This window comes from Eublepharis macularius, chromosome 4, assembly GCF_028583425.1.
Source record: "Eublepharis macularius isolate TG4126 chromosome 4, MPM_Emac_v1.0, whole genome shotgun sequence".
Lineage (NCBI taxonomy): Eukaryota > Metazoa > Chordata > Lepidosauria > Squamata > Eublepharidae > Eublepharis > Eublepharis macularius.
In genome coordinates, this window is record NC_072793.1 from 178,818,724 (window position 1) to 178,832,966 (window position 14,243).

General features: G+C 46.5%; 1 protein-coding gene across 1 annotated transcript; it reads left to right on the forward strand.

Annotated features, from left to right (window-relative positions):
• The first annotated feature begins 1,070 nt into the window (after positions 1-1,070).
• LOC129327955 (vomeronasal type-2 receptor 26-like) lies at positions 1,071-13,303 on the forward strand. The gene is made up of 3 exons (XM_054976703.1): positions 1,071-1,124; positions 7,251-7,377; positions 12,402-13,303. Exons 1-3 carry the CDS (start codon positions 1,071-1,073, stop codon positions 13,301-13,303), a joined length of 1,083 nt encoding a protein of 360 aa, XP_054832678.1.
• Positions 13,304-14,243: the final 940 nt, after the last annotated feature.

The window sequence follows — 14,243 nt, forward strand, 5'->3', positions numbered from 1 at the left end:
TAGAGTTGGAAGAAGTTATGGAATATGATTCCACAGCGCTAACCGGGGAGGAAAATCCAGAGAGTCCCCCTTCGGGAAACGAAATGGATCTGTCATAAAAGGACCCAAACGGCAGATCAAGCCTCAGTCCGTTCCTGCTTTGAACAGACCTCCAGGGACCATACTCTTCATACCTGTAATACTAGTGAATCCAGATAGAAAAATGCACATTCGCGTGCAAGCTCTGATAGATTCGGGCTGCTCTAGAGACATTATTGCACCAGCCTTGGTGAATGGATTAGTGCTTCCTGTACAAGAATTGGAAATGCCCGTTATTTTCGAGCAAATGGACGGCACTAACATGAATCCAGTCACTACTGAAACCACTCCGGTCATAACCGGCATGGGACACCATTGGGAAGTAAGATCGTTCGTCATTAGTGCCACCGCCAAATATCCATTGATTCTGGGCAGCCGATGGTTGTGTGATCACAATCCCTATATAAACTGGGCAGAGGGAAGCATCACGTTCAATCACAATGCCTGCAGAAATCATCGTTGGGATCAGGATTGGGGCCATAATCCTACCACCAAGGAATCAGCTCTTCTCACCCAGGAAGAGATTAACCAAATACCCAAGCCTTCACAGAAAAAGAGGCCAATACCTTACCTCCCCATAGGAGGACGGACTGTGCTGTGGAAATTATACCGGGCGCTTTGCTGCCTAAGGGTCGTTTATATCCCATGAGCCCCAACGAAAGGGAAGAACTTTGCAAATTCATTGACACTAATCTTCAAAGAGGATTTATCAGGTCTGCTAACAGCCCCCACGCTGCACCAGTGCTTTTTGTTAAAAAGAAGGATGGGGGCTTAAGACTGTGCACAGACTTTCGGGGACTTAATGCTGTGTCTGCCAGCAACGCATATCCCATCCCGCTCATCAGAGACCTTCTCAACGTCGTGGCTCAAGGTAAGATCTTTACAAAATTAGATCTGAAAGATGCCTACTTCCACGTTCGTATCAGAGCAGGGGATGAATGGAAAACAGCATTTAACACGCCCCTCGGCGTGTTAAATATGAATATCTGGTTATGCCATTTGGTCTGGCCGGAGCCCCTTCGGTGTTCATGTCCATGATCAATGAGGTACTGCATGAATTTTTGTACAAAGGTGTAGTGGTGTATTTAGATGATGTCTTAATTTACTCAGACTCTGAACAAGAATATGTGGACCTTGTCAGAAAGGTCCTAACCACTCTAATGTGTAATAAACTGCCCATCAAATTATCTAAATGTGAGTTCCACAAAACAGAACTCACTTATTTGGGCTACTGCATCTCCAAAGACGGTTTGAAAATGGACCCGAGCAAAGTACAAGCGATCCAGAAGTGGCAAACTCCCACCACCCGTAAAGAACTACAATCGTTCCTGGGATTTGCCAACTTCTATAGGGAGTTCATTGCAAACTTTGCTCAAATTACGCTCCCCCTAACCGAACTGCTAAAAACTAAAGACAAGGGGGACAGTGCCCAAAAGCCCTGTGCTAAATTGCTTTGGACATCAGATTGCCAAGCAGCATTCGATCACCTCAAAACACAGTTTTTCTGAACCCGCTCTCCAACACCCTGATGAAAATCTCCCCTTTGTGGTACAGGTCGACACCAGCGATACCGCAATTGGAGGCGTTCTTTTGCAAAAGGGGGAGGACGGAAAACTCCAGCCTTGTGCCTTCCTATCCCGAAAATTCTCGGAAGCTGAGAGAAAATGGAATGTGTGGGAAAAGGAAGCATTTGCTGTAAAGGCAGCTCTAGCTAACTGGAGACATTGGTTAGAGGGAGCCTGCCACCCATTTGAAGTCTGGACAGACCACAAGAATTTAGAGGCCCTGTGCAGCCCTCGCAGATTAAACGCCAAACAACTGCGCTGGGCGGAGTACTTTTCCAAATTTAACTTCACGTTAAACTTCTTACCGGGCAAAACTAATTTTCTTGCCGATGCCCTATCAAGCATGCCCCAGCACAAGAGCAAGAGGGAGGAGACAGTGGACACCGTCTTTTCGCCTACGCAGTTAGGGGGTGTGGTAACTACACGCAGCCGCAAGACCCAGCCCCTCCAACCTGATCAGGGGTGGAGAATGAAGCTGAAAGCTGAAGTGGATAAGGAGGGGGGGGAAGTGCCCAAAGACAAACTGCAACAATTGCAACAAGGGGATTGGCTTTGGAGGGATCACTTTTATGTACCTGACAGTTTAAGGAAAGAGGTCTTGCAGCATTGTCATGATTCCCCTACGGCAGGACACTACGGATACTTAAAAATGCTTCATTTAGTGCAACGTCAATTTTGGTGGCCAGGCATGCACAAAGACATTTCCCAGTATGTAGCGTCCTGCCCTGTTTGCCTCAGTGCCAAGTCTCACAAGGGCAAGCCACCCGGACTACTGCAACCTCTAGAAACACCAAGCAGACCATGGAACATAATATCCATGGACTTTATCACTGATTTACCCCTCTCCAAGGGTCACAACTGTATTTTGGTCATGGTGGACTTATTTTCTAAGCAAGCACATTTTATACCTTGCACCACTATACCTTCAGCTCGAAAACTAGCAGATATCTTTCTGAAACACATTGTAAAATTACATTCTTTTCCGTCTAAGGTGATTTCGGATTGTGGCGGACAGTTCGTTGCCAACTTCTGGCGGGAGCTTTTACAACTGTTAAACATTGAACAAGGTTTAAGTTCAAGCCACCACCCACAAACCGACGGGCAGTCGGAAAAAACTAATCAAATATTAGAACAATTTCTGCGTTGTTATATTAACTTCCAACAAGACAATTGGGTTGATCTGCTCCCCCAGCAGAGTTCTCTTACAATAACAGCATACACGCCTCGACAGGAGAAACTCCCTTCAAAGTCGTGTATGGTTTTCACTTTAATCCCTTCCCGTTGGAATCGCTTCCCCCCCCCTTTCTGCAGTTTCAAAAGACGTCACCGAATGGTGGGGGGAGGCTGCTCAACAATGGACTCAAATTAAAAAAACATCTCAAAAAAGCCAAACAGGATTACAAAAAATACGCCGTCCGCCACTGTGTGGCCGAATGGAATTTACAACCAGGAGATCTTGTTTATCTTTCTACAAAGAATTTGAAAGTAACTCAAACCAGCCGTAAACTTGCCTTAAAATTTTTTGGACCTTTTCCTGTTCGTAAAGTGATCAACAAAGTGACTGTTGCCTTGGATTTACCAAAGAATTTACGTCACGTACATGATACTTTCCATGTCAGCCTGTTGAAAAAAGCCCCTCCTGCAAACCAATGGCACACTCCAATTCCAACTTTAATCGATGATCAAACCCATTACGAAGTGCAACAAATTTTGGACTCTAAACTGAAAAGAAATCAGCTTTTTTACCTTATCAGATGGAAGGACTTTGACTCTGGGTTTGATGAGTGGGTGAATTCTGTGCATGTTCATGCTACTAGATTAATCAAAGCGTTCCATACTCGCTACCCACATAAGCCAGGGGGGGATTTGTTTTAGAGGGGGCAGAATGTCAGGTCCAGAATACCTTCATGTATGCTCTTGCTTAACAGACTCCATTTTTAACCTTCCAGTGTTTAAGCGCTTTCTTCACAGGTGTCAAGGTTCTCAGGCAGCTATCTTACAGAGAAGGATTGTTTTGGCTACTGATGTTCCACCGATGTTCCACAGTTCTGACACCCACAACCCAGCTGGTATTAGGAGTGGGGCAGGTAGCAATACACATTTCCTTCAGCCATCTGGAATCAGGAGCAGAGGAGGTGGCAATGCCCACCCTCTGCCTTCACCCAGGTGGTATTAGGAGCCAAGTGGAAATGCTCACCCCCCTTCACCCAGATGGGATCAGGAGCAGAGTAGATGGTGATGTCCATCCCCCTACAACTTGCTGGGATCAGGAGCGGAGAAAGGTGGCAGTGCGCACCCCAGCCATCATGCAGTTGGGATCAGGAGTGGAGCAGGTGGCAATGCCCACCCCATGCTTTCACCTGGCTAGGATCAGGTGCAGAGCAGGAGGCAATACCCTTCTTCCCTTCCCAGCCAGGATAAGGATAAGAGCTGGTGGCAATGTCCACCCCCTTCAATTTACTGGAATAAGTCACTGAGCAGGTGGTCATATCTGTCGCCCCCTTAAGCCAGCTGGTATTAGGAGTGGAGCAGGTGGCAATGCCCACCGCCTGCCTTAACGCAGCTGGTATTAGGAGTGGAGCAGATTGCAATGCCCATGCCCACTTCCGCCAGCTGGGATCAGGAGCGAGGCAGGTGGCAATGCCCGCCCCCTGCCTTAACTCAGTTGGGGTTAGGAGTGGAGCAGGTGGCAATGCCTGCCTCACACCTTCACCTGGCTGGGATCAGGTGCAGACCAGGAGGTAATGCCCTTCTTCCCTTCACCCAGCCAGGATAAGGAGTGGAGCAGGTGGCAATACTCATTCCCTTCAACCTATTGGAATAAGGCACTGAACAGGCAGCCATACCCACCCCCTTCACCCATCTGTAATCTGGCATGGAGCAGGAGGCAATACCCATTTCCCCTTCACCCATCTGTGATCAGAAGCAGGTGGCAATGACACCACTCTTTACCCAGCCTGTATCAGGCTTGGAGCAAGTAGAAAAGCCCACCACCCCTTCACGTGGCCAAGATCACATGTGGAACAGGTGGCAATGCCCACTCCCTCCTTCACCAGCCAGGATCAGTGATGGAAGAGGAGGGAATGCCTGCCTATCCACCCTCCCCTTTCTAGAGCCCATCGTATTTTTTCCCACAATGGGCTTTGTTGCTAGTGAGTAATAACTTCCTCCCCAAAACATGAAATGACTGGACATGCTCAAAGCATACTATAAGCTACAGCACCAGCAATTAGACTTGGTAATTAGTCCTTTAATAAAAAGGTGCTGTGATGTCCAATATTCCCCAAACATGGTGGGTTTTTTTGCTGAATATCAAAATCAAATCAAAAGAGTTTATTGTCTATAGCCATAGGCCATCACAATTCACAATTGACTAATAAATAATTAAATCCATTATCACAGTTTGTATAGATTACTAAAATTAATTAAAATAATACAGTATGCCAAACTATCCCAGGAGTCATGAAACAGCCTCATTCAGTACCACCTTAGATCTCATAATTTTGGCTGCAAGTACAAACTGAGAGACTCTAAAGGACACATGGTTATTAGTGTCAGATAACAAAAACACAATCTTCTCGATTTCAGAGTATGTATTTGTCACTGATAGGATTCTGGCTAAAAAATTAGCTCCGGGTACACTATATAATGGACAATAAAGTAGATAGTGGGAAAGGTTCTCCACTGTAGGTAATCCACAAATGCAGGTGCGATGTTCCATAGGGGTGTGAGAATAACGCCCTGCCAAAAGAGCTGTTTGCATCATCTGAAAGCGCAGAGCAGTGAAAGACACTCTGAGGTTGTAATGAGAAATACTAGCTAGGTAGGGAGATCTTAAATGGTCAAATTTGATTAGTTTATACCCTGGAGCTGACTTAGGTTTTAATATTGATAGCCGATCACTGCATCTGACTTGTAGATCCACTCCTTAAGTGGGAGGTTGTTGGCTGAGACTCCTAACAGGTCATCTGGGATGGTATACCTTTGGCAAATGGTGGATAGAAAGCAAGGGCGTGTGGGGTCTTTGGATAGTAAGTAATTTACTGATTGGCAACTTAAGGAGTCAGAACTGGAAAATGTGATCCTTTTCCAGTATTTTAAAACTGCAAGGTGTAGCCGTGCCCTAAGGAAGGGGAGTCCTGTTTCGGCCCTCATCAGGACGTCAGGAGCACCTTTGGATAAAGTCAAAATCCGTCTCAAGAATTGGTTAGAATGTCTTCCTTCTAACCCCATACTTCAGCTCCATATAGGAGGTGAGACACTACCTTGCTCTTAAATAATTTCAGTGCTGGATCTATCAGTGTCAGAGCTTAAGAGCCCAAAAAGTAGCAGGTATAGCATTTATGGCCTTATTCCATTGCTTTGGCAAAGTAGGGCAATCTAACTCTTGATTAATCATTCCCCAAACTCTACACCTCTTATTTATGTACCAACATCGAATATTTATAAACCAATGTTGTAGCTTTTGTTTTTTTCATAAATTCAATGAAAGTTTCCAAGGGTGAGAGAGACCCTGAAACACTCAGTATTGCAGAGCCATATTTAGATCCCAACATATTGCCATTTAGCAACAGTTGACAAATCATATCTTGTACTTCAACTAAGAAAATGACAACAAATCATCATTGTAACTAGAGATGGGCATGAGCCGGAAAAAACCAAACCATGTGGTTCATGGTTCATCAACTTTCACGAACTTTCATGAACCTGCCCCCAGTTCGCGAACCGGTTCGTTTGGTTCACGAAAACATCACATCCAGGTCAGAAAACCATCATTTCTGGGCCAGCAGAAGGTCACTTCCAGGTCAGCAGAAGGTCTACAGGAAGTCCATCCTCTGTTGCCTAGGAAAGTGATTGATCAGCACTAGGCGCTCTACACTGATGAATCAAAAAATGAACCAAGTGAACCAGCCTAAAGTTCGTGGTGGTTCATCAGAAATGGGATCTGACAAATCGCTGGTTTGCGAACCATGAACCGGCCTGGCTCGTCATGAATTTTGGTTTGTATTTTGGTTCATGCCCATCTCTAATTGTAACCTATCAAAAGAACCAGAGTAAAAACATCATACTTTTCTGTATCATGATGCATCTGAGGAATGGACTAGTGCATATTGTCTACACCTTCACAAACCGCCAAACATCCCGTTTAGGAATTAGATCCATGCTTGTGACCAGCAGACAAAGACAGCAGATGCTAACATTCTGGCTTGCAAATAAGAGGATAAGAACCTGAGGTTGTAGTAACATATGGGATTCAACAGTTTGGAAATAATGGTTTACCCTGAAGCCTGCTTGGAATTGTTATGTACTTAATTGTGACCTGCAGACTTTTCTTGATATAATTTACATATCAGGAGACCTTGCAATTAATTGGGGAAAATGCCAAGTACTAAAAGTGAAAGGTGCAAAACAGGCATAAATAGGCATATTATTTCTGTGAAACTGAAGTCTTATTTTAAACAGTTCAGATACTAAGAGGATGGACACTCTGATCACAGGTGAATCATAAGAACCAAAATGTTTAGGTTTATGCATCACTATCCTGGCTCCTGCATTGCTCCACATTATTTTCAACATTGTTATTCTTTTCTTCCATTTATGCACTAGACACAACCTCTTTCCATATGTAGTGAGAGTTGCTGTCATGGCCAAAGCAAGAAAATGAAGGCAGGGGAGCCATTTTGCTGCTATGACTGCATCCCATGTCCAGAAGGGAAGATTTCCAATCAGAAAGGTAATATACAGAGGGTTGGATCCTGCTAATTTTTCTACTGTTGAAAACAGAAGGAGAGGGCCATTGGACCAGCAAAAGGCTCTGTGGGTATCCTGAGGCCTGTCTTGAGAAAAGTCATGTGTGATGTGGGCAAGAGGTGAACTGGGCAAGACAGAGCAAAAATCTTGACTGTATCCATATCAGAGAGATCGTTATTGTTATTGTTGGTGTGGTTTTAACTTAGCAGCCCATTAAAGTGCATTGAGGTGCTTCTGCAGAGGATAGAGTTGCCATCTTTGGGAAGGGAAATTCCTGGAGATTTGGGGGAGGGGCCTGAGAAGGTTGGAGTTTGTGGAATGGAGTTCAGCAGGGACATGACTCTAACCAGTCTACTCATCAAACATGTCATTTTATCCAGGGGACTTAATCTTTGTAGTCTCTAAAAATCATGTTGGTCTCCAAGGTGCCACTGGACTCAAATCCTGCTGTTCTACTGCAGACCAACTGGATGACCCACCTAACTATCCTCATGGAGATCAGTCATAATTCCAGGAGAACTGTGAACCCCACCAGGAGGTCAGCAAGGGGTATCCTGTTTGGGTTTTTTGTTTGAAAAAAGAAATTAATTGATAAGTGATCTCCAGACCCATTTGTTCATCACTTTTAATCTCATCATGGGATTGAAATTATCTGCAGATTAATGGCATTCATTTGGAGAGACCGGAGGAGTGTGTGCTTCTTGATTTTTCATGGTCATCTTGGCAGTTGATTAATTTGTTATCCTGGGCAGCACTCTGTCATTATCCAATTCCCATATTTCATTCTGGAGGAAGCAGAAGCTACAAGAATGTATAGCTCTCACTGGCCAGATAGCAGCAAGACATTGTCAGTCACATTTCGCATCTAACTATAGCAGGAAATCATGACATATAGAAAATGTGCATCCTTATGGAGTACAGCAGATGCAACACCCATTTCCAGGGCCACCTGATAAGTCAAATGATCAGGCAACATGTTATCTTGGCAGCACAGATGCCCACAATTGGCCAGGGTACCTTGTGGAAAGATGGATTCAAAAGGTCTAATGGGCCAGCAATTAGGACCAGTAGGTCAAGCCTCAGGAGAACTCCTGTCCACCTGCTCAGATGTTGGTAAAAACCACAAGAAAGAAGAGGTGGAAGATGACAACAAAGTGAGACACCCAGGAATGCAGATAGGGAACAATGTATTGGTGGTGGCTTGAGCCCCACATCCAGATACTGCAGACTAAGTGAGCTGTGGCTTGGGCAAACAAGCATCATCTCCTTCTGCTATGAAGATCAATGGATGAGTGTACTCCAGTTACTCCCTCTTGGACTCTCAGCCTAACTACTTAAGAAGGGTCAAATGGAGGCATCTATTGCTCTGAGATGCTTGGAGAAAAGGCAGTATCAAAATCTAATCCTACTATATAAAAGGCTAAGCATTTTCAAGATGACTTACTTCCTACCCTCGTGAGGTACCAGAAGGTGCTGCTGTGGAGGGAAGCCCAGATGAGGCAGCCAGACCTCCAGAGAGCGCTCCATGGTGGAAATTCCAGGCCAGGATCAGGTGCAGAGCAGGCAGCAATGCCTGTCCCCAGCTGGGATCAGGAGCGAAGCAAGTGGCAATGCCCATCCCCTGTCTTCACTCAGCTGGGATCACGAGCTGAGCAGATGGCAATGGCCACCCTCTGCCTTCACCCAGCAGGGACCAAGAATGAAGCAGGTGGCAATTCCTGCCCACTGACTTCACCCAGCTGGGGCTGGGACCAGGAGCAGAGCACATGGCAACGCCCACCACCACCTTTACACAGCTGGGATCAGGGGTGGAGCAGGTGGCAATGCCCATCCCCTGCCTTCACCCAGCTGGGTTCAGGACCAGAGGAGGGGGCAATGCCTGTCCTCCACCTTCAACCAGCTGGGAATAGGTGTGAAGCAGGTGGCACTGCCTGCTCCCCATCTTCACCCAGATTGGGGCGAATACTTCTTTGGCAGTTGTAATATAAAAAGTACCTAACAACCGTCTTCACCCAGCTGGGATCTGGAGCAGAGAGGGCCAATGCCAGCTGTCTGCCTTTACACAGCTGGAATCAGGATCAGAGCAGGTGGCAATGCCCACCACTGCCTTCACCCAGCTGGAATCAGGAGCAGAGCAAGTGGCAATGCCCACCCTCTGCCTTCACCCAGCTGGGATCAGGAGCAAAGCAGGTGGCAATGCCCACCCTCCACCTTCACCCAGCTGGGATCAGGAGCAGAACAGGTGGCAATGCCCACCCTCCACCTTCACCCAGCTGGGATCAGGAGAAGAGAGCGGGCAATCCCCACCCCCTACCTTCACCCAGCTGGGATCAGAAGCAAAGCAAGTGACAATATCCGCTCTCTGTTTTCACCCAGCTGAGATTGGGAGCAGAGAGGGGGCAATGCCCACACTCACCTTCACACACCTGGGATCAGAAGAGGAGCATGTGACAATGCCCACCCTCTGCCTTCACCCAGGTGGGATCTTGAGCAGAGCAAGTGGCAATGCCCATCTTCTTCCTTCACCCAGATGGGATCAGAAGTGAAGCAGGTGGCAATGCCTACCCTCTGCCTTAACTCAGTTGGGATAAGGGGTGAAGTAGGTGGCAATGTCCGCTCCTTATCTTCACCCCACTGGGATCAGGAGTGGAGCAGGTGGCAATACTCGCTCTCCACCTTAACTTAGCTGGGATCAGGAGCAGGGGGCAATGCCTGCCCTCCTTCACCCAGCTGGGATCAGGAGCAGAGCAGGAGGAAATGTCTGTCCACCCTTCATGTAACTGGGTACAGATTTGGAGCAGGCGGCAATTCACATCCACCCTTCACCCAGCTGGGATCAGCCATGATCAGGAGCGAAGGATGAGGCAATGCCCACCACCCTTTACTCAGTCTGGATCAGGCCCAGAGCAAGGGTAACGCCCGCCTCCACTTCACCCATCCGGATCAGGTGGGGAGTAGGAGGCAATGCCGATCCCACAACTTCACTCAGCCCGGATCAGGCATGGAGCATGTGGCAATGCCCATCCCACATCTTCATCTGTCTCAGACCAGGCACGGAACAGGCAGCAATGCTCCCCCCCACTTCACCCGGCAGGAATCAGGCACAGAGCAGGAGACAATGCCCACTCCTTCTTCTTCCAGCCGGGATCAGGAGTGGAGCAGGTTGCAATTCTAACCCCCACTGAACCTGGCTGGTATCAGGAGTGGAGCAGGTGGCAATCCCTGCCCCACCTTCACCCTGCCAGGATCAGGCTTAGAGGAGGTGGCCCTTGCCTTCATCCAGCCGGGATCATAGAATCATCATAGAGTTGGAAGGGGCCATACAGACCATCTAGTCCAACCCCCTGCCCAGTGCAGGATCAGCCTAAAGCATCTCTGACAAGTATTCATCCAGCCTCTTCTTGAAGACTGCCAGTGAGGGGGAGCTCACCACTTCCCTAGGCAGCTGATTCCACTTTTGAACTACTCTGACAGTGAAAAGGTTTTTCCTAATATCCAGTCGGTACCTTTGTGCATGTAGTTTTAGGCCATTGCTTCGCGTCCTACCCTCTGCTGCCAACTGGAACAGCTCCCTGCTCTCCTCCAAATGACAGCCTTTCAAATATTTAAAGAGAGCAATCATGTCCCCCCTCAACCTCCTCGTCTCCAAACTAAACATTCCCTGTCAGGTCCAGAATGCTTTCATGTATGCTCTTACTTAACCAACTCCATTTTTAATCCTTTCAGTGTTATAAGTGCTTTCTTCACAGGTGCCAAGATGTTCTCATGGAGAAGGATTGTTTTGGCTACCGCCGTTCCACCAAGAACCAGCCTTGAAGGACTTTCGCTTTCCTGGCTTCAAAGGGATTGTTTTGAGAACTATGGGGGGAGGTTGGGCCTGCTGGGATCTGTTACTTTGTACCTCATGCTTTGCCTGTCATTGGTAACAATTCACATGTACCATCCTGAATATTGTATTCAGCCTTTCCTTGTAGGGCTCAGTCTCCAGACCCCTGATCATCCTCGTCGCTCTCCTCTGCAGCCTCTCGATTTTGTCCACATCCTTTTTGAAGTGAGGCCTCCAGAACTGCACACAGTACTCCAGGTGTGGCCTGACCAAGGCAGTATAGAGAGGGGCTATGACCTCCTGCGATTTCGATGCTATGGCCCCTTTGATACAACCCAGGATTGAATTAGCCTTTTTTGCCACCGCATCACACTGACTGCTCATATTCAGTTTACATTCCACTCTTACCCCAAGATCCCTTTCACATATACTACTGCCCAGAAGTGTATCCCCCATCCAGTATTTGTGCTTCTCATTTTTGTGGCCCAGGTATAATACTGTGCACTTGTCTTTGTTGAATTGCATCCTATTCACAGCTATCCACTTCTCCGGAGTATTCAGGTCTTGTTGAATTTTAATTCTATCTTCTTGGGTGTTTGCTACCCCTCCCAATTTGGTATCATCATCAGATTTAATGAGCAGCCCTTCCACTCCTTCATCCAGAATCAATGATGGAGGAGGAAGGAATGCTCGCCTTCCTCTCCTCCCTTTCTAGAACACATTGTATTTTTTCCCACAATGGGCTTTGTTGCTAGTGAATAAATATTTTAAAAGGATGGGTTTGCTATACCTTTGGCAGCTGGGCAGGGAAGGTTTTCTTCTCCTCTAGACTGGAATGTGAGAATGTCAGAAACCTGTTAGAGCCCAGGTCACATCTCACCCCCTCCGCAAAGCTGGCATCCTCAAATGAAGGTTGGCATTCTTTGCAGGGTGTATCTTTCCAGATACTGAGGAGTTAGCCGTGTTAGTCTGTAGTAGCAAAATCAAAAAGAGTCCAGTAGCACCTTTAAGACTAACCAATTTTATTTTATTGTAGATAAAATTGGTTAGTCTTAAAGGTGCTACTGGACTCTTTTTGATTTTCCAGATACTGTGATCCTCTGGGAAGGGCCCTCTTAAATGATTAGCAATGGAAATATTTATGAGAAGTGGGAATCACTTGAGCTCTTTCTGTTTTACAGATATGGATGACTGTATCACTTGCAGAGAAGATCTCTATCCAAGCATGGAGCAAGATCAGTGCATACCCAAAGACTTAACTTACTTATTTTATGATGAGCCACTGGGGGCCACTTTAGCCATTTTTGCCCTTATCTTTTCTTTAATCACAGTTCTAATGCTAGGCATCTTTATGAAGCATCGGAACACACCCATTGTCAGAGCCAACAATCAGAGCATCACCTACACTCTCCTCATTTCTCTCCTGTTCAGCTTCCTTTCTTCTTTCTTATTCATTGGCAGACCAGAGAAAATAACGTGTCTCCTACGGCAAATGGCCTTTGGAATCGTCTTCTCAGTGTCCGTTTCTTCTGTGTTGGCCAAAGCTGTCACTGTGCTTCTGGCTTTTATGGCCACCAAACCAGGAAGCAGAATGAGAAAATGGGTGGGGAAGAGATTGGCTCACATCCTTATTCTTTCCTGCTCCTTCCTACAAACAGCCATTTGTACTGTGTGGCTGGTAACCTCTCCTCCATTCGAAGATACTGATATGCATTCAGAGCCCGACTCCATTGTACTGGAATGTAATGAGGGGTCCGTAATGATGTTTTACTGTGTCTTGGGCTTCCTGGGTTTTCTGGCCACTGTCAGTTTCGCTGTGGCTTTCCTTACAAGACAACTGCCTGACGGTTTCAATGAATCGAAATTCATCACTTTTAGTATGTTGATGTTTTGCAGTGTTTGGTTATCTTTCGTGCCTGCCTATCTGAGCACCAAGGGAAAGCACATGGTGGCCGTGGAGATCTTCTGCATCTTAGCCTCCAGCGCTGGGCTGCTGGGTTGCATCTTTCTCCCTAAATGCTACATTATTATTTGGAGGCCCAAGCTGAACAAAAGGGAGCAGCTAATGAGCAGACAAGGTTAAATAGGCTAAATGTGTGAATGTCACACGCAGTGTTGTAAGTTTTCCCGCTGTCGACCCACCTAATATGGCCATATTTGGACTTTTACTTCTTACTGAACTCTCCCGTCACTGCTCCTGAACTTTTTTCCTCATTGGATCTTGAACTTCATAGTTGGTTTTGTTTAAGACTCCCGTCTGCCCAGGAAACCCAGATCAACATTTCTTTCTACTGCTCCAGATGACGTTACATTCTACTCTTCTCTTTGGAATATGGAACATATGCTTTCCCCCTATCCCTTTCAACCCTCCTAGATTTCCATGAACATCCCGATTAGTCAGCAAGAAAGAGTAGCAGAGTTGGAAATGCGTTACTGCATGCCAATGTTATTGTATGTGTTTGCTTTTCCATGCAATTCAGATTCTAGCGCTGTAACTTGATAATACAATAAAGGTGTTTGTGATGGAACCTTCTGTCTTGTCTTTCTAATGGTATTGGGCTAGAAAGTGATCATTCATATAACATCCAGGAACAGCCCCAAATAATTATTCTGGAAGAAGAGAATGAGTCTACAAGTGTGGACAGCACTGGATTAGGAAATGCCTGGAGATTTGGGAGTGGAGTCTCGGGAGGGTGAGAGGGACCTCAGTGCACTATAATGCCATAGGATCCACCCTCCAAAGCAGGTGTTTTCTTCAGGGAAACTGAATCTATAGCCGGAAGATCAGTTGCAATGCCAGGAGGACTCCAGTCCCCACCAAAAGGCATCCCTTGGGTATACACATGTAGAGGATGCTCTGCTATCTTCTGGGCATGGAACAAGGGTCACTGGGTGTATGTGTGTGGGGAGGTAGTTGTGAATTTCCTGCATTGTGCAGGGGTTGGACTAGATGACCCTGGTGGTCCTGTCCAGCCCTATGATTCTATGATTCTGTATGTGACAGTCCTGAAAAGGGACAGATT

What these genes read in the sequence shown, in the direction of transcription:
- LOC129327955 (XM_054976703.1), top strand. Translation starts at nt 1,071, where the DNA reads ATGCCATTTGGTCTGGCCGGAGCCCCTTCGGTGTTCATGTCCATGATC. An exon ending in TCATGTCCATGATCAATGAG is followed by an intron (nt 1,125 to 7,250) that starts GTACTGCATGAA and finishes TTTATGCACTAG; the next exon opens with ACACAACCTCTTTCCATATG. An exon ending in GAAGATTTCCAATCAGAAAG is followed by an intron (nt 7,378 to 12,401) that starts GTAATATACAGA and finishes TCTGTTTTACAG; the next exon opens with ATATGGATGACTGTATCACT.